Genomic DNA, 20,043 nt, shown 5'->3' on the forward strand with positions numbered 1-20,043 from the left:
ACTTTTCAGAGGCAAAATTTACCACCATCCTCCACTAACAGATACCAGAACGCAGACGAACCCAAACCACAGGAGTCACATACCTGTTTCAAATCCTCTTAAAGCCTATTAGACCAACCAGGCCTTTGGTACTGTAGGTTGGGATCAATTGGAGTGGTCCCCTCAGTGCTGGAAAAGCTTATTAAATGCTTTAAAAAAGGATTTGAAATTGAGGGTTTGATCCACTTTTGTCTGGTGATGCAATTTTGTACCTGAGATGATAAACAGATAGCTGAAAACTTCATAACAAAAGTTGGATGGATGTCTGATTAAAAAAAAAAAAACATTACGAAACATGAGAGGTAATCTTTTTCAAAGTACATGGACAGTGACACGCAAGGCAACATTACAGTGAATATGTGTGAAAAGGTGATATAAGGAGAGATGGTTTAAATAAATCTGGACTGAAAGAGCTCTCAGTGTCGCCTTTCAGCCTTAAATATGATAGTTTATGAGATCAATACGGCCTTGAAACTATTAAAACTTTAAAACTTTATGCAGATCTCTCCATGTCTGCTGAGAACTACCCTACACAGTGATGTCTGAGACCGTTTCAGTCTCTCCTCGGATGTTTTATCCATTATTCTTCTTACTGGCAGTTGATTTCTTTTCCTTAAAAACATCGCAACTAGTACTGGTAAATATTTTCTATATTTTCATTCCAACACGATTTGTATACCAAAATTTAAATAATAATTTAGTGTTAAGTCACTGATCCTTTAGGTTATAATTTAAAGTTTTAAAATCCAAGTCAGGAAAGTGTTTCATTCCTTGCTTTAAAGATTATTACATCAATCTTTAGGGGGGGTTGGGGGAGTAAAACACTACATTTCAACCATTTTTAGAGGCGGCATCATTGTTCGAAGATGCTTTTACATCTTATGGAAATAATAAACCGAGCCGTTGGTTTTTTTGGCGCAGGAGATCGGTGGCCTTTATGTTTTCTACGAGTCAAATTGAAGGTTGTTTAAAGACGCACCGAGCTGAAACAGATATTGGAAAAAAGGCGGTGAACCCCATCAAAAGTCCACAGCAAAGTTGTGGCACTGGTGTTGATGGAAGTAAAGGTCAGAACGGGCTGGGAGCAAAACCAGGCACACATTGGAAGTGATAGCTGTCACACATGGAAGTGTCAGGAGCTCTGGCACCTGAGGTTCACTCACACATGGGTAACGTTACTGGATCGACAGTCTGATCAGCACCTGGAAGACCAGCTGGACTGCACTTCCTCAGTCATGAGACGAGCTAAATCGTTTGCATTGTTGGCTGTTATCACGCTACATGAAGCTTTTAAAAAAATCTTCTAAAAAGAAAAAGGAGCCGTCGAGTTGAACTGTTGGCTCTCCATAAGATGCATCGAGGTGTTTTTAATGAACCGTGATGCATTCTAGTGCACACCAGGCCTTTAATGTGCAGATAATGCTTCCAGGGTGTGTAGAAGTATCAGATCGGAGGGTTTTTACGGGCCACCACGTCTGTGACAAACTGGGCTTTCCTTGTGCTTTAATTCAACCGTGGTCACAGTTTCAGTGGCCCCCGGGAGTTCCTGTCTTTCTATCCCATCCCCCAATGGATCAGAGTCAGAGGTGCATATTCTCTGGCCATCACGTCCATACAAGACCTTGGACACAGCCAGTACAGACCCACTGATATCTGAAATACGACGAGGGATGCTCACTCTATAGCGAAGGGCAAAAACACCCAGAGAATATTTCAGACTTGCCAGCTATGACGCTGTCACGATGGACCACAGGTGAGGTTTCGCTCTTACGTCAGCTTCCTGTTTGTTTTATAAAAGTCCAGCAGTAGCTAACCAAGAGCCCGATTAAAAACTGGCAGAATCAGCGTCATGTATATATATATTTTCGTCCCATTAGTCGTCTGATGTGCGCTCGCGTGTTTGTGTCATTGGTTGTTGAGGTAACCGAGCCGTCGACAGAGTATCTCGAATATCTCGGCGACACACAGGAGGATGGTGATCACGGTGAAGGTGTACATGGCGCTGAGGAAGATGGTCTTTTCAAAGTGTTCGGGCACCATGCACTTAGTCACATTAAAGGCCTTTTCCAAAGCGCTGGCGTCACACATGTAGAGCGGGTGGACCTGGGGACGGAAACAGACATGAGGTGGTTATACAGCTGCAAGAAAGAGTAAGTGAACCCTTTGAAATGACCTAGTATTCTGCATTCATTTGTGATAAAATATGATCTGATCTTCATCTAAGTCCCAAATATAGACAAACACAATGTACTTAACCTAATACCATGCACACACTTATAATAGTTCATGTTTTTATTGAATATGTCCATGAAACATTCATAATGCTGGTAGAAAAAGTAAGTGAACCCTTTGAAATTACCTATTTTTTGCATTTATTTGTCATACAATATGATCTGATCTGCATCTAAGTCACAAATATAGACAAACACAATGTGCTTAACCTAATAACACACAAATAATTATAATATTTTAGGTTTTTATTGAATATATCCATGAAACATTCATAATTCTAGTAGAAATAGTGAGTGAACCCTTTGAAATGACCTAGTTTTCTGCATTCATTTGTCATAAAATCTGATCTGATCTGCATCTAAGTCCAAAATATCAACAAACACAATGTGCTTAACCTAATACCATGCACACAATTAAAATATTTCAGGTTTTTACTGAACACATCCATTAAACATTCATTGTGATGGTGGGAAAAGTAAGTGATGCAACAATTCTTGATCGTAGGTCTTCAGAGATCTCTTTTTTTGCGAGGCATGTTTCACATGAGCAGATGCTTCTTGTGAATAGCAAACTCAAAAGGTTTGAATGTTTTTTACAGGTCAAAGTATCTCTACACCTCACTCACATCTCATTTCATTGTTAGGACTCTAAGTTTTCTAACTCCTGACTCCAATTAACTCTTAATGGAGTCATTAGCCAAATGGTTCACTTACTTTTTCTACCAGCATTATGAATGTTTCATGGATATATTCAATAAAACCTGAACTATTGTAACTGTTTGCATGATATTAGGATACCACTCGGGACTTAGATGTAGATCAGATCACATTTTATTTAATTCAGAAAACTAGGTAATTTCAAAGGGTTCACATACTTCTTCTTGCAACTTATTAGAGGAAAGTGTTGCTTTCATGTTTCTGGAACTATCTCGAAATATTCAGAGCTTTTGTGATCTTGGTGGCAGAATGACCATGTAAAGATCGGATCGTGGACGATTTCTGACCCACAACTAGTTGAATTCATTGCCTGGATTAATGGTGGACTCTTTGGTTGACATCATGCATTGCAAGTTTCTTTTGATTGTTCATTGGTGACAGGACTTCTTTGATCGGATGTTTCTAGCACCACTTGTAATTATTGCAGTGGTACATGCATGCATTTGGTGTTCTGGCAACAGAATATTTTAACTATCTTTTGTTGTGTAACCTGGTTAGCTTGACATATGCTCCTGAGTGCGGTTTCTCCAAAGTGCGGCTTGCATTACAAAGTTCAATATTTTGAGGATCTTGTTGATATGACTCCACGATCAAGCTGTTGCCTGATATAAAGAGATGTCATTCAGGCAACTAGTAAGGGTATTTTAGAGGTATTTAGGGAAAGTTAAATTCATTGCACAGATTCATGGTGGACTCTTTGGTTGACATCATGCATTGCAAGTTTCTTTTGATTGTTCATTGGTGACAGGACTTTCTTGATTGGATGTTCTAGCACCACTTGTAATTATTGCAGTGGTGCATGTATGCATGCATTTGGTGTTCTGGCAACAGGATATTTTAACTATTTTTTGTAAAATTCCTATCTCTTGTTGTGGAACCACACTATCTTGACATATGCCCCTGAGTGAGGTTTCTCCAAAGTGTGACTTGCATTTCAAAGTTCAGGATCTTGTTGATGTGACTCCACGATCAAGCTGTTGCCTGATATAAAGAGATGTCATTCAGGCAACTAGTAAGGGTACTTTAGAGGTATTTAGGGAAAGTTAAATTCATTGCACAGATTCATGGTGGACTCTGCTTGACCTCATGCATTGCAAGTTTCTTTTGATTGTTCATTGGTGACAGGACTTTCTTGATTGGACATTCTAGCACCACTTGTAATTATTGCAGTGGTGCATGTATGCATGCATTTGGTGTTCTGGCAACAGGATGTTGAACAGGATTATTTGTGTAGAAACTCCTATATTTTGTTGTGGAACCAGACTATCTTAACATATGCTCTTGAGTGCGGTTTCTCCAAAGTGCGGCTTGCATTACAGAGTTCAATATTTCGAGGATCTTGTTGATATGACTCCATGATCAAGCTGTTGCCTGATATAAAGAGATGTGATTCAAGCAACTAGTAAGGGGACTTAAGAGGTATTTCAAGTTTGATGATTAGAAAAAGGAAACTTGGTAACTTGGGACATGTTGGAAAGATTAAATCTTGGGAGGAACTGAAGGAATTTTCTGGTAAATTAGTTCTTGAGGGTATGTGCATGGCCCTTTGTAGCAATGACCGTTAGTGGCAACCTGATAACGGATGGCTGGGTGTATAACTGTGAGAGGGACATTCAGGGTTAAATGTACAGACCTGGAAGCCAAAGAGGTGGCTTTGTAGCCAGAAGGCGATGACTTCCAGAATGATGCGTAGAAGAACAGAAATGATGTAGAAGACGGTGTAGATGGGTCGTTCGAGGATCTCTTCCTGGTCGATGTTCTTACAGGCTGCGTAGAGGTGAAAGACCGCCCCGGGAACCAGGACGGTCACCAGCTGTAGCGCCCAGAAGACCTGCAGAGGGCAGACAGAAGGAGGCGTGAGGAGAGCGAATGGGAGGAGACAAGGAGCTGTGTTTCCATTGGAAGTTGGGTTTCTTTCATGTCAGAGAGTGTTGGTTGTGTTTCCTGCTGTTCGGAGACAAAGATATTCATTCACCTTTATTTAACCAGGCAGGTCATTAAGAACAAATTCTTACTTACAATGGCGGCCTGATAAAGTTACGCTATGTCTAATTTGCCGCTCATTCTCTGTCATAACTCAAAATCTCATGTGAATATTCCCCGCATATTGACTTCCAAACATCTGCTGAACTCTGACCTTTTGATCGACACCTCGTTTAACCCATTAGGAACTTCTATGTCCAACCCACAACCTCCAACAGCCAACAAGGGTCTGTGTTGAGGGAAGGTACCCGCCCACCTTTGGTCAGCTGTAGGATGAACCAATCACAGCCCAGCAAGCTGATGACTGCCGTTTCGTATAGCCAATAGAATTACAAACACAATGATACACGGCTTTAAGGGGCGGGATTTAAATCGCTAACAAAGAAGTCGAACTTTTTGAGCATTTTATGCACCTATATTAGTTTCGAAGTGGAAAACATGCACAAAAATGTGTTTTTTTTTTCAACAGTAACTCTGTCACCATGGTTACCAAGAAGTCTCCATAAATACAAAATCATAATTATTATTATGATAATTATGGAAACCTGTGTAAAATAGTCATTTTTGAGATATATTCATCAAATTTGAACTGGGAGTAGGTGATATTTTATACTTTGACCCCATTGTGTTTTCCAGCCTATAAGTCCCAGCTATAATGATCTGCAGGCCTGAATTTACCAGAAATATTTAGTTTTTTAAACTTCTGTTACTCAATAACAGCAGCACATACAGTTATTCTTACTTTTTTGTGAATAAACTCCAGAGTGTTGCCTTTCAAATGTGACCAAAACCAGATTTAGTCCAAACTATCCAAGAACAGCTTTCACTTTACTTTGTGTATGTCTTTGATATGTTTCTTTTAGGCGGTTTAAGGTGAATTTGTTAATATATATCATCCCGTCATGTGAGTTAAATGTTTGATAAGTCAGAAGTTACTGGGAAAGCTGTTTCTTTTCACCAATCTTTACTTTTCAGCATTTTCTGCTGAAGAAGTTTCATCCTGTGTCCATGCAGCTTTTCCAATGCAATACTTCAATATGTGCATGAAAACAGGTGGATGGAAACCTGGCTTATGGGATGTAGAATAGAGGAATATATACGGTGGCTGTAGGGTGACAGTGAGAGGAGGAGAACAGCAATGTGGTTGGAGGGGTAACAGTAAAGGAGCGAAAATAAACGAGGGAGTATTTGTGCATGCATCTTTCATCAGCTGATCCGTTGGTTTGAACGTCCAGGTGAATAAAACATGTGCAGGAGGTTTTGCAGGAACACTGAGCAGTTCAATGATCGCGCAAATTGTATTTTCCACCAATCTGGAGGAAGAATCCTGCTGATGGCAGCCGGTTACTGTCTCCTCACTGCAGAGAGTTTTAGTCTGATGTAATATTCAGAATCTACCTGATGATCAATGATTCTGACTGACTGATCCAGCGATCGGCCCTCATTAGTCCTGATGCCCTCCTCGGGCATTTTTCTACATTTTTCTCATCTTTTTTTTTCACCTGTTGATCATTTTGGCTGTGTGACAGCTTGAGGCATGAATTTTTGCAAGAACTTTTCTTTTTAGTAAAATTTTCATGCACCAATATCCCCCATTGGTGCATTTACTCCCTCTGGTGTCCCTCGTGGCCAAAAAAAAGGCCATGCACACTAAAACTGCTATTAAATCACCATACATCAATATTTCTTTCAGATTTTCTTTCATAATTCTCTTAAACAACTTTAGACTTGTTCAAAACTACCAAACATTAAAACATATTCAGAATTTTAGCCCTTCATATGCCAGTTTATATATTGGAATGTTTCCATAATTTCTTTAAAAAAAACACACAAAAAATGAAATATTTTCCATATAATAAATAGAAGGGAGCTGGGTGGAGATTAGATAGATGATAGAGATAGAGATTAGATATGTCAAATATTAGCAACAAATTTGTTTTTTGGAAGAAATTAATAGGCATTTTTTTTTTTACAGTGTACAGCAGGGATCTCAAACTTAAATTACCTGGGGGCCGTTGGAGGCAGTATTAAAATGTCAGAAAAAAACTATATTACTTAAAAAGACATAAAATTATGAAGACAAACACACAAAATGGCCAAAAAAAGACACAAAATGACTGAAAAAACACTAAATTACTTAAAAAAGACACAAAATGACAAAAAAAAGTCACAAAATGACCAAAAAAAAAAGACACAGAATTACAAAAAAAGACACAAAATGACAGAAAAAAATACTAACTTACTTAAAGAAGAAACAAAATTACCAAAAAAAGACACAAAATGATTTTAAAAAGACACAAAATTACCAAAAAAAGACACAAAATTACCATAAAAAGTAATTAAAGGGACCTTACACACACAACACGGTAAAGTACCATTCATATAAAACTCACATTAAACTTTCATATCAAGGTGGGGGCCACAAAATATCGTCACGAGGGCCACAATTGGCCCGCGGGCCGCCAGTTTGAGACCCCTGGTGTAGAGTCTGTAAATGAACTCATCAGCGCCCTCTGGTGGATGGAGTTTGTGGTTCAGAAAGATCATTTTTTGGCAAAACTGTGTTACAATTTCTTCTGTTATTCACCCTCCAGCAGCATGTCGTGTGTGTGTGTGGTGTGTGTGTGTGTGTGTGTGTGTGTGTGTGTACCTGGGGTGTTATGGGTCTGAACTGGTTGTAGCAGTAGAGGTTGAGCTCCCGGCGGTCGGGGTCACAGCTGAAGTGCAGAGCTTCATTTCCGTAGACAGCGAAGCCGAGAACGCCCAGGAAGAACATCCGCACCGAGCCGAAGAACAAGGTGTGGAACTGGCCTATCACCGTAGGAGGCCTGAGCTACACACACACACACACACACACACCCACACACACACACACAGGGAGACACACAGAGACACACACACACGCACACGCACACATACACGCACACACACACACAGGGAGACACACAGAGACACAGATATTTATGATTACAAAAACATTTTCATGACACAAACATGCATGGACAAAAAAGACGTGTGCACACACACACATACACACATATATATATATATACACATATATACATACACATAAATATATGTACACACATATATACATATATATACACATATATATATACATATATATGTGTATATATGTATATATGTGTGTGTATATACACACACATATATACATATATGTATATAGATATATATATATACATATATGTATATGTATATATATACACACATATGTGTATATATATACACACATATATATACATATATATAAATATATATACACATATATATACACACATATATATGTATATATATATATGTATATATATGTATATATGTGTGTATATATATACACATATATGTATATATACACATATGTGTATATATATATGTGTATATATACACATATATATACACACATATATACACATATATATGTATATATACACACATATATATGTGTATATATATACACATGTATACACACAAACACACAAAGAGACATAAATGATGCAAACAAACACATTTTCATGACACAAACATGCAACACACAAACGTGTATGGACAAAAAAGACGCATGCACACATGCACACACACACACACACACACACACACACACACACACACACACACACACACACGCACACAAACACACACACACACACACACACACACACAGAGTGAGAGACAAAGAGAAAGAGCTTTTGTCAGCCAGATAACTGATGCAGCTGCAGCACCGAGGCCCTGAAACAACAAAACGTTTCCTGATGACGCGCTCACAAACACGAGAGAATACAAAATAAAATAAAAAATAAAAATAAAAACATGTCACCAGGTAAAAAAAACAAAAAAAAAACAAAAGAGTGAAAACGTCTGGTCTGCCTCCTCCCGTCGCCGTGGTAACCAGTGATGGGTGTCTACTTACGCATCCTTCATAGAAGTTCTTGATGTAGTTGAGAGACATGCTGGTCCTGTTGTGGGCCCTCAGGGCCCGGTGGCTGCTGGCTCCAGGTAAAGGCCCTCAGCAGTAGGGCCCGAGGTCTCAGCTCACCTCTCCCTCTCTCTCTCTCTCTCTCTCTCTGCCCTGAAACCCCGTGTCAATGCATATTTTTTTTGCCTTTTATCCCTCCATCAATTGACTCGCTCAGTAGAAAAGGACAACGGGTACCAGAGGGGCCCACAATGGGGCTGGGGGGGCCCACAATGGGGCGGGGGGCATGTGCTCCCTGCATTATAATCCCTATAGAACTATGTCAGCGAAAAAACACAGAGAGAGAGAGCACAAACATGCAACAAAACACAAAGAGTTGGGCCAGTTGGGCAAAAGGAGCAAAACTTCCCTTTTTTGTAACAGTAAATCTGAAGATTCTCTGCTTTTATTTTGAAAGAACCCCCTATAATAAACCATTCTAACACATTTAAAAGTCTATTTTCGACCCTTTTTTTGTGGCTAAATCAACATGAGAGGGATAAAGAGTGGTGACAACACGGAGCACGGAGCTGCTGTTGTCTCCTCGGCGACACAATCACAGAAAGAAAATTCAACTTTTTGTTTGTTTGTTTGTCCAAAAGCCCACAAACAGTGTGTCAAAGGTAAATAAAAGTGAATCCACACACCAACCGTAATCCTGGCGGCGTGTTGTTCATTCCCCCCTATTTGTTCCTCTCGGAGCCGTGACTCTGTCCAGTCCGGGACCTCTGGGGCCACAGAGCCCCGTCAAGCTGCACAGGGTCCGCCCGGGCTGCTTCCGGCCGACACTTTCAAAATAAAAGAGGTGCTCGACAAAATAAAACAGAGCAGATAAAATGTTATTTATCCCACAGAGCAGCAGCTTCACACACAATACTATTACACACTATTCCAAAGCATTTTTAGCCGTTTTTGGACACAATAAAATGTTTATAAAACCGGATCATAACTCATAGGGACAGATAAAAATATATATTTTTAATGTTGAAATCCCATGTATTACAGAAAATTAATACTCTGTGCAACTGATTGTATTCTATAGAATTGGCAACAAAAAAAACTGCAAATTAATTACTTTATGTTAATTCAATATGAACATGTGAATCACAAGATAAAGACAGTCAATAATTGGTGGGTAGGAATCATTTAAATTAATATTTTACAAATCAATTGTGCCTAAAATACACACCAAACATTCAGTATAATTAATAATATTATTTAAATCAGATCCAGTAAGGACTTCTATCTGGAAGACGCGAAATGTACCCACAATTCTGAAATGACACGAAATGTACCCACAATTCTGAAATGACCCATATATATTTTTTTTCCTACCAAGGAAGGATCCCACCAAGGAAGGATCCTACCAAGGAAGGATCCCACCAAGGAAGGATCCTACCAAGGAAGGATCCCACTAAGGAAGGATGCTATCAAGGAAGGATCCCACCAAGGAAGGATCCTACCAAGGAAGGATCCCACCAAGGAAGGATCCCACCAAGGAAGGATCCTACCAAAGAAGGATCCCACCAAGGAAGGATGCCACCAAGGAAGGATCCCACCAAGGAAGGATCCCACTAAGGAAGGATGCTACCAAGGAAGGATCCCACCAAGGAAGGATGCTACCAAGGAAGGATCCTACCAAAGAAGGATCCCACCAAGGAAGGATCCCACCAAGGAAGGATCCCACTAAGGAAGGATCCCACCAAGGAAGGATGCTATCAAGGAAGGATCCCACCAAGGAAGGATCCCACCAAGGAAGGATCCCACCAAGGACGGATCCCACCAAGGAAGGATGCTATCAAGGAAGGATCCCACCAAGGAAGGATGCTATCAAGGAAGGATCCCACCAAGGAAGGATGCCACCAAGGAAGGATCCCACCAAGGAAGGATGCTACCAAGGAAGGATCCCACCAAGGAAGGATCCCACCAAGGAAGGATCCCACTAAGGAAGGATGCTACCAAGGAAGGATCCCACCAAGGAAGGATGCTACCAAGGAAGGATCCTACCAAAGAAGGATCCCACCAAGGAAGGATCCCACCAAGGAAGGATCCCACTAAGGAAGGATCCCACCAAGGAAGGATGCTATCAAGGAAGGATCCCACCAAGGAAGGATCCCACCAAGGAAGGATCCCACCAAGGACGGATCCCACCAAGGAAGGATGCTATCAAGGAAGGATCCCACCAAGGAAGGATGCTATCAAGGAAGGATCCCACCAAGGAAGGATGCCACCAAGGAAGGATCCCACCAAGGAAGGATGCTACCAAGGAAGGATCCCACCAAGGAAGGATCCCACCAAGGAAGGATCCCACTAAGGAAGGATGCTACCAAGGAAGGATCCCACCAAGGAAGGATGCTACCAAGGAAGGATCCTACCAAAGAAGGATCCCACCAAGGAAGGATCCCACCAAGGAAGGATCCCACCAAGGAAGGATCCCACCAAGGAAGGATGCTATCAAGGAAGGATCCCACCAAGGAAGGATCCCACCAAGGAAGGATCCCAGCAAGGACGGATCCCACCAAGGAAGGATGCTACAAAGGAAGGATCCTTGACATTGGGACATTTTTTCCTCAGACAGTTTTGGGGATTTTTTTTTTTTTTTTTACATTTTTCAACATACTGGCGTGAGGCTACTGTAGGGAGTTACAAAGATACAACAATAAATATATACATACATTACACACATAAAACCTAAATGTTTGCTATTGAACGTTACTGTTAATATTATTCATGAGGTTTGTTCTGAATGATGGCTGAGGTGTAACTATCACAACTGAGAAATATGAGACTATAGTGAAAGATCTCTGTGATTATATTTAAACTGAAATAAAAGGAACCAAAAACAGAAAACCTGAGGAAAAGCATTCAGAAAACTAAATGTGAAACTAAAAGAAAACACAAGAAGGTATGATGTGTATGTCATGGAAGCCAAAAATACTCTGTAATATAAAAATCATCCAAATGTTGAGTCATTACAGAAAGTTTCACTTGTTCGCTCCAACAAGGTGTTCCAGTATCACTGAGCAGGAGGGATTTGCATGCTTTTATTTTGAAGGCCTGATCTCGGAGCTTCCGCTGTGACCTGCGCTCACCGTGCATCACTTCACAGCCCATAGATATCTATGGGAGCTGCTGGCTGCGGCACGAGGAGCAGCAACACCTGGCGCAGATAGGGCGATGACATCACAGACCCGCTATGACTGACAGGTCTGATATGAGGTCAGCTGATTGGCTGAGAGTCACCATGGAAACATCTTTATCTTCAGAAATTCAGTATTAGAGATGTTGTTTCAATTTTATTTGTTGCTTCATGAAATAAATGCTTCTTGTAGAAAAAAAATATTCTTGTTGTTTAAAATTATTCTTGAGTTGTTACGATTCAAATTAGTTGGAAAAAATTATATGGTAATATACAGAAAATATCTGTATTTAAAAATATATATATTTGTAGAATAACAAAAGTTTTTTAATATGACAATGCTAGCAGACTTTTACTTTATATATATGTATATATATATATATATATATATATATATCGGTTGGTTTGTTGGTTGGTTGGTTTGTTGGTTGGTTGGTTGGTTGGTTGGTTGGTTGATTGGTTGGTTGGTTGGTTGTTTGATTGGTTAGTCAGTTGGTTGGTTTGTCGGTTGGTTGGTTGGTTGGTTGGTTGGTTGGTTGGTTGGTTGGTTTGTCGGTTGTTTGGTTGGTTTGTTGGTTTGTTGGTTGGTTGGTTGTTTGATTGGTCAGTCGGTTGGTTGGTTTGTTGGTTGGTTGGTTGTTTGTTTGATTGGTTAGTTGGTTGGTTGGTTGATTGGTTGGTTGGCTGGTTGGTTGGTTGGTTGTTTGATTGGTCAGTCGGTTGGTTGGTTTGTTGGTTGGTTGTTTGTTTGATTGGTTAGCTGGTTGGTTGGTTGATTGGTTGGTTGGTTGGTTGGATGGATGGTTGGTTGGTTGGTTGGTTGGTTGGTTGGTTGGTTGGTTGGTTGGTTGTTTGTTTGTTTGTTTGATTGGTTAGTCAGTTAATTGGTTGGTTGGTTGGTTGGTTGGTTGGTTGGTTGTTTGTCTGTTTGATGGTAAGTCGGTTGGTTGGTTGGTTGGTTGTTTGTCAGTTGGTCGGTTGTTTGTTTGATTGGTTAGTTGGTTGGTTGGTTGGTTGGTTGTTTGATGGTTAGTCGGTTGGTTGGTTGGTTGGTTGGTTGGTTGTTTGTTTGTTTGTTTGTTTGTTTGATTGGTTAGTTGGTTGGTTGGTTGGTTGGTTGGTTTGTCTGTTGGTTGGTTTGCTGGTTGGTTGGTTGTTTGATTGGTTAGTCGGTTGGTTGGTTGGTTGGTTGGTTGGTTGGTTTACGTTGGGATGAGACAAGAAAAAATATGTTACATGATTATGATGGTCAATTTGTGTGATAAAAATATCAAAAACAAGAGCAGTGAGTTGAGTTTTAAGTTAATAAAGTAATTAATGAAGTTCCAGCCTTCATGCAGAAGGAGGTGAGATTAATGCAGAGAGAGGCTGATTGATTCTGTTGGTGAAAGTCACTGTGTACTGCTACTGAGCAGTAAACACAGCCCCACCCCGTCTTAACTGACACCTCTCATCAATCAAATTATTAATTAAGTGCTTTTATACAAAACAAGCTTGATGGGAGACGAAGGAAGGACACAGAGTCAGAGGAGGTGGAGGAGAGGAGGCTCTCTAACAGACACTCGCAGCATGTTGTCTCTCTGGACGGAGATGTGTCCACCAGCATCATGATGTCCAATCTGTCCCTCCGCTGGGACACCGGGGGGGAAATAAGCTACGAGACAGCGCTCCAGACATCTTTCATTTCCATAGATATGACTGTAAGTTCTTGCCCCTGTAGCTCGCGTTGTATAAATCTTTCCTTTCACATGAACTGTGCACATGTTATACTCACATAAAACCCTCAAATTACCCAACATCTGCCTTTCTAAAACTGCAGATTATAACAAAAATAAATCAAAGTATTAGGTCTGTATGTGTGAAATATCAAACCACTTTCAAAATAAAACTGATAACTTCAAAAGAGAACGTGGTTCATTTGGACTATATTCTAAAAACAACATTGTCTTTGTTCAACAAAAAAAAAAACGTTCACATACCGTAGGCAGAAATAGCAAATTTGTACTACATGAGAAAAAAAAAGTGTTTTTGCCTTACACCGCATGTTATCAGCATAAAGTTTCATTCATTTAGCATGATGTCAGAGGTCACATGACTGCTGGAGTCACTTTGGGCCAGTCTCAGCTCAGCTCCACTGATCCATCAGGAGGGTCCGGGTTAGGAGGGTTAGAATAGTTAGGATAGTTAGGATAGTTAGGATAGTTAGGAGGGTCCAGGTTAGGATAGTTAGGAGGGTTAGGAGGGTTAGAATAGTTAGGAGGGTTATGATAGTTAGGATAGTTAGGAGGGTAGGAAGGTTAGGAGGGTTAGGATAGTTAGGATAGTTAGGATAGTTAGGAGGGTCCGGGTTAGGAGGGTTAGGATAGTTAGGAGGGTTAGGATAGTTAGGATAGTTAGGAGGGTAGGAAGGTTAGGAGGGTTAGGATAGTTAGGATAGTTAGGATAGTTAGGAGGGTCCGGGTTAGGAGGGTTAGGATAGTTAGGATAGTTAGGAGGGTAAGGATAGTTAGGAGGGTCCAGGTTAGGATAGTTAGCAGGGTCCAGGTTAGGATAGTTAGGATAGTTAGCAGGGTCCAGGTTAGGATAGTTAGCAGGGTTAGGAGGGTCCATGTTAGGAGGGTAGGATAGTTAGGAGGGTCCAGGGTAGGATAGTTAGCAGGGTCCATGTTAGGAGGGTTAGGATAGTTAGGATAGTTAGGATAGTTAGGAGGGTTAGGATAGTTAGGATAGTTAGGAGGGTTAGGATAGTTAGCAGGGTCCATGTTAGGAGGGTAGGATAGTTAGCAGGGTCCATGTTAGGAGGGTAGGATAGTTAGCAGGGTCCATGTTAGGAGGGTAACTCTGAGGGTTGGAGCCAGAGGCAGCAGGATGAATCACCAGTGGGTGGGTGGGCTTGGAGCAGAGTCCTCGTCTCTCCATCAGCTAATGGATTCTCCTAAACCCAAAACCACAACCGCCTTCTGAACTCCATGTGGCTTTAGTTTCCAGGCCGGGGCTCCAGAGGCTCCAGAGGCTCCAGAGGCTCCGGGCGGCGTGGACCACGATGAACCACGATGAACCACGGACCAACATGCAACAGTTTCCACCGTGGTTTGGACCAGAACCAACACCCAGCGGAGAGAACCGACCGACTCAGAACCTGATGAAACATCCCAGAGAACCTCAAAGTCTCTGTTGTGACCAACCAACAGATCAGATCTCAGTCCTTCTCAGAGCCCACACACCTTCTGGGAACTTAGCTTCTGTTCAGTTTGCAGCGATCAGCACGTCTTTGTGCCTTTGTTGTGTTTACTGAAAAGATGTTTGGCTTTTATTTCTGACTGCAAATTCTGTTAAACGCCTCATTATTTTACCTGACCTTGAATATCCTGACCGGAAGATTTGAACGTTTCTCATTACTTGATTTTTCCCCCTTAACATTATTACATAGTTTGTTTGAACATAAATAAAAATAATAATAAATAAAACAAAAATAATATTTCTTGGAATCTTTACCAACTTATAAATGTCTATTTTTTTTATTAACAAAGAATATATATATATATAGGTTTGTTTGCTTAAAGTTATTATTATTATTATTATTATTATCATGAACAATACCAATGATAGTATGCTCAATATTTATGTCTATGCAGGAATGTGCAAAAGTTCAAAGTATAATAATAATAATAATAAAAAGAAAGAACAATAATAATAATACTAATGAAAATAACAAATAATAATAATAATAATAAATAACAATAATAATTATGATAATAAGTATAGTAATACTAATAATAACTTTAATAAAAAAAATGTAATATATGAACAATATCAATGATAGTATACAAAATATTTATGTTTTAAAATTAAAACTGTAAAGGTTTTTAACTAGAAAAAAACATAATAATAGTAATAATGATACTAATAATAATAATAATAACTTTAAATAAACAAAAGTATTACATATGACGAATTACAATGATATAGTTCATATATAACAGGTTTTAATTTAAAAAAGTATTGAGCATATTATCATGGTGAGTCTTCATATATAATAGTTCTGTTTACTTAAAGTTATTATTATTATTATCATTATTACTATTATTATAATTATTATTATTATTATACTTTAAACTTTTGCACATGCCAGCACAAACACAAATATTTTCCATACTATCACTGATATTGTTCATATAAAACAAACAGGTTTGTTTACTTTGTTTAACGTATAAAAGCTGCCCCACCTGAGCCTCTGCTGACGTCATCTGTCCCGTGTGGGCGGCGCTCCTATTGGTTGAACAACGCGGAAGTGAGGAGAGAACTCGCTAACAACAACAGAGACTGTCTGTCCTCGCTGTCTCGCTGTCTTTCTGTCTTTCTGTCCCCCCTGAGGACCTCCAGAGCCCCGGTCCGGACATGGCTCTGCCCCCGCAGCTCAAAGCCATCCAGCACTACCTGCGGACCGCCCAGGAGCACGAGAAGAGGGACCCGGTGGTGGCCTACTACTGTGAGTCCTGCTGCTAGCATTAGCTCCGTTAGCATTAGCTCCGTTAGCATGTCAGCGCTGTTTACCTGTTCTGCAGCTGCTAGCATTAGCTCCGTTAGCATTAGCTTAGCGATAACTCTGGGCTGGACCGGGACTCTTTATGTTTATAAAGTGTTCATAAAGGGTATTTAATGTGTGAGAGAGGAGACTTTGAGTAAATATTATATTATTATTATTATTATTATTATTATTTAAATTATATTAAATTAAATATTATTATTATTATTATTATTATTATTATTATTATTAAAATTATATTAAATTAAATATTATTATTATTATTATTATTATTATTATTATTGTTATATTAAATTAAATATTATTATTATTATTATTAATATTATTTAAATTATATTAAATTAAATATTATTATTATTATTATTATTATTATTTAAATTATATTAAATTAAATATTATTATTATTATTATTATTATTATTTAAATTATACTAAATTAAATATTATTATTATTATTTAAATTATATTAAATTATATTAAATTAAATATTATTATTATTATTATTATTATTATTATTATTTAAATTATATTAAATTAAATATTATTATTATTATTATTATTATTATTATTTAAATTATATTAAATCAAATATTATTATTATTATTATTATTATTATTATTATTTAAATTATATTAAATTAAATATTATTATTATTATTATTTAAATTATATTAAATTAAATATTATTATTATTATTGTTATTATTATTTAAATTATATTAAATTAAATATTATTATTATTATTATTTAAATTATATTAAATTAAATATTATTATTATTATTATTATTTAAATACTAAATATTTCACTGTCCATCTTTAAAAAAAAAAAACTCTCTTCAAATCTGCATCCAACCAAACTTTTTCTGTGTTCTTTTTTCTCTCTCTTAATTTAAAAAAAAAAATGTATTCCCTGTTAAGCGTCTTTGAGTGTTTAGATAAGTGCTATATAAATGCAATATATTATTATTATTGTTTAATAAATTAGAGGAGGTAGTTCAGAGCAATGATATGCTTAAAATTAGTAGATAAGTATTGAAAAATATGCAGAAATATGATTTTTTTAAATGATTTTTGAGTCTACATAAATAAATAAATATCGACCATAAATCTAAGTCGTAGTGTAAAGTGTAAAAATAATATCTAATATCTATAAATATCTATAAACCTAAAATAATATCAACATATTTTAGGGTATTTTTGTAATAACGATATTCTTGACAATAGGGCTGGGCCAAAAGTCATATTCTGATATACTTAGGCTGAATATCGATATACGATAAATAATAAGTTGTACATATTCATTATTTCCTTTATATATATATATATATATATATATATATATATATATATATATATATATATATATATATGTGTTTGACTTTAATGTGTTTATTCATATATTATTAAAAATGTTTAGGTCATTTTATTTTTTAAAGGTTTCTAAGGTCTAATCATTTTTTAAAATATTTTTTTTGAAGATGTTTCGGTCCCTACATTTGTAATTATTCATTGTTTTTTTTAAAGAAAACTTTTATTTAGGTCTTAAAAAATATTTTAGGTAATTGTGTCAGGTTTTAGGTCATTTTTAAATACATTTTAGGTATTTCGGTCTGTTTCAAAATGTGTTTATTAAGGTTTATTTTATATAATTAATGCTTATAAATATAATAAACAATAAAAAACAGTTTTCTGACTTTTAAGAGACACATACAACTCATAGCAAAAATCAATTTTTTTAAAATTTAAGGTATTTTCCGACATTTTTAGAGACACTGTGAGCAAAATTCATTACCGTAGCACATTTTTAAATAATAAAAAAAACACTTAAATATGCTCAAGGGTAGCTGGTATCACCAAAATGTATATTAATAAAATATACACTTATTTTAATTCAAATGATTCTATAATTACCGTAACATTTCACCATTTTTCTCATCAATTTTCATTCAGATTTTGTTCTTTATACATTGTTAAAAACCATTATGTTTGATTATAATCTGTTAAATTATACATTTTCAAACAAATGTATATTTATTTTTATAAAGTTTATTAAATATTTATTGTATATGCCGGTAAGTGTGGGTAAACCATGACATTTTTATCTGGATGCATTACGGTAATGAATTTGTGAATCAAAAATATGTTTAAAAATATAGAAAATATTATTTTAACACAAAACAATGAATTGTGGCTCATTATGGCTAAATTGTTAATTCATATAAAAGTGAAATATATGTAGTTTAATAAAGTATGTCCTTATAATCCACACAGACAGAACTTAGACTGGTTCATGACAATCACCTTAATGCAACATTACTGCAGCAGGAACATTTCACCACAGAAATCAGCAGTTTTTACTGTATTTTGCTGGTGATATTTACATACTTGTACTGTAATACTGTGTTGAATGCAGGACTTTCCTTGTCCTGAGTCTTCTGAGTGTTTCCACTGTGTCAGAGGTGGAGTGAGTCCTGTGTGGTGATTCTGGTCCAGCTAGTTCCTAGAGCTCCACCCTGCTGCCTCAACTGTTACACTTCATGCTGCGTCACTGGAACTACACTGGTATAACGTGACTAATACGTTTAATCACACCAATCAATCAATCAATCAGTCGATCTCCCTCCAATAAACCTTCTGTACTTACTGCACTCACACTCTGTCGGCTGCATCATACAGTCATTTAAAACATTTTCAGACATTTAAACATTTAACATTTTTGACAAAAAACAACATGCTATAGTATGACTTTTTTTTTGAGAGGGTCTTTTTTGGACATCCCATAATATGGGGATTTTCTGTCATTTCTGGCCATATTATGCTCTAATATTATATTAGATAATATATATATATATATATATATATATAAAATATGTGTGTGTATGAATGGATTGATGGATGAATTTTAGTCATTTTGGTTTTTTTTTGTCATTTTATGTCTTTTTTTAGTTATTTAACATCATTTTTTGACTAATTTTGTGTCTTTATCGTCATTTTTGGTGTTTTTTTGGTGATTTTGTGTCTTTTTGTAGTCATTTTGTGTCTTTTTTGTCATTTTGGGTGTTTTTTGGTCATTTTATGTCTTTTTTAGTTATTTAACATCATTTTTTGACAATTTTTTTGTCTTTATCGTCATTTTTGGTGTTTTTTTTGGTGATTTTGTGTCTTTTTGTAGTCATTTTGTGTCTTTCAGTAATTTTTTTTTAATGTCATTTTGTGTCTTTTTTTCTTCTTTTTTTCTTTTTTTGTCATTTTATGTCTTTTTTTTTAGCTATTTAACGTCCCTTTTTGACTAATTTTGTGTCTTTTTTGTCATTTTGGGTGTTTTTTGGTCATTTGTGTCTTTTTTTAGTCATTTTGTTTTTTTTGGTCATTTTATGTCTTTTTTTAGTTATTTAACATCATTTTTTGACTAATTTTGTG

At 37.0% G+C, this 20,043-nt stretch overlaps 2 protein-coding genes across 3 annotated transcripts in view; one reads left to right on the forward strand and one right to left on the reverse strand.

The window, feature by feature from the left end:
* Positions 1 to 1,422: 1,422 nt before the first annotated feature.
* Positions 1,423 to 9,119, reverse strand: gje1a (gap junction protein epsilon 1a). Its single transcript, XM_059356886.1, has 4 exons — positions 8,896 to 9,119; positions 7,621 to 7,803; positions 4,621 to 4,818; positions 1,423 to 2,142 (listed from the first exon to the last, which is right to left on the reverse strand). The coding sequence occupies exons 1-4, from the start codon at positions 8,932 to 8,934 to the stop codon at positions 1,945 to 1,947; spliced, it is 618 nt and encodes a 205-aa protein (XP_059212869.1). The 5' UTR covers positions 8,935 to 9,119; the 3' UTR covers positions 1,423 to 1,944.
* A 7,230-nt stretch (positions 9,120 to 16,349) lies between these two features.
* vta1 (vesicle (multivesicular body) trafficking 1) overlaps positions 16,350 to 20,043 on the forward strand; it is a 79,179-nt gene continuing 75,485 nt past the window's right edge. Inside the window, exon 1 of one of the 2 annotated variants that reach the window (XM_059355925.1) lies at positions 16,350 to 16,568. In XM_059355925.1, the coding sequence (XP_059211908.1) occupies positions 16,478 to 16,568 (91 nt within the window). In that variant the 5' untranslated portion in view covers positions 16,350 to 16,477. The remainder of the gene's footprint in view (positions 16,569 to 20,043) is intronic. The other variant, XM_059355924.1, reaches the window with a different exon arrangement.

Source organism: Centropristis striata, chromosome 18 (assembly GCF_030273125.1).
Source record: "Centropristis striata isolate RG_2023a ecotype Rhode Island chromosome 18, C.striata_1.0, whole genome shotgun sequence".
NCBI lineage: Eukaryota > Metazoa > Chordata > Actinopteri > Perciformes > Serranidae > Centropristis > Centropristis striata.

Bases quoted from the DNA above. Each gene is read 5' to 3' on its own strand.
- gje1a (XM_059356886.1), bottom strand. From the start codon at position 8,934: ATGTCTCTCAACTACATCAAGAACTTCTATGAAGGATGC. The intron at 7,804-8,895 runs GTAAGTAGACAC...GTGTGTGTGTAG, and splicing joins AGAACTTCTATGAAGGATGC to CTCAGGCCTCCTACGGTGAT. The intron at 4,819-7,620 runs GTACACACACAC...TGCCCTCTGCAG, and splicing joins TCAGACCCATAACACCCCAG to GTCTTCTGGGCGCTACAGCT.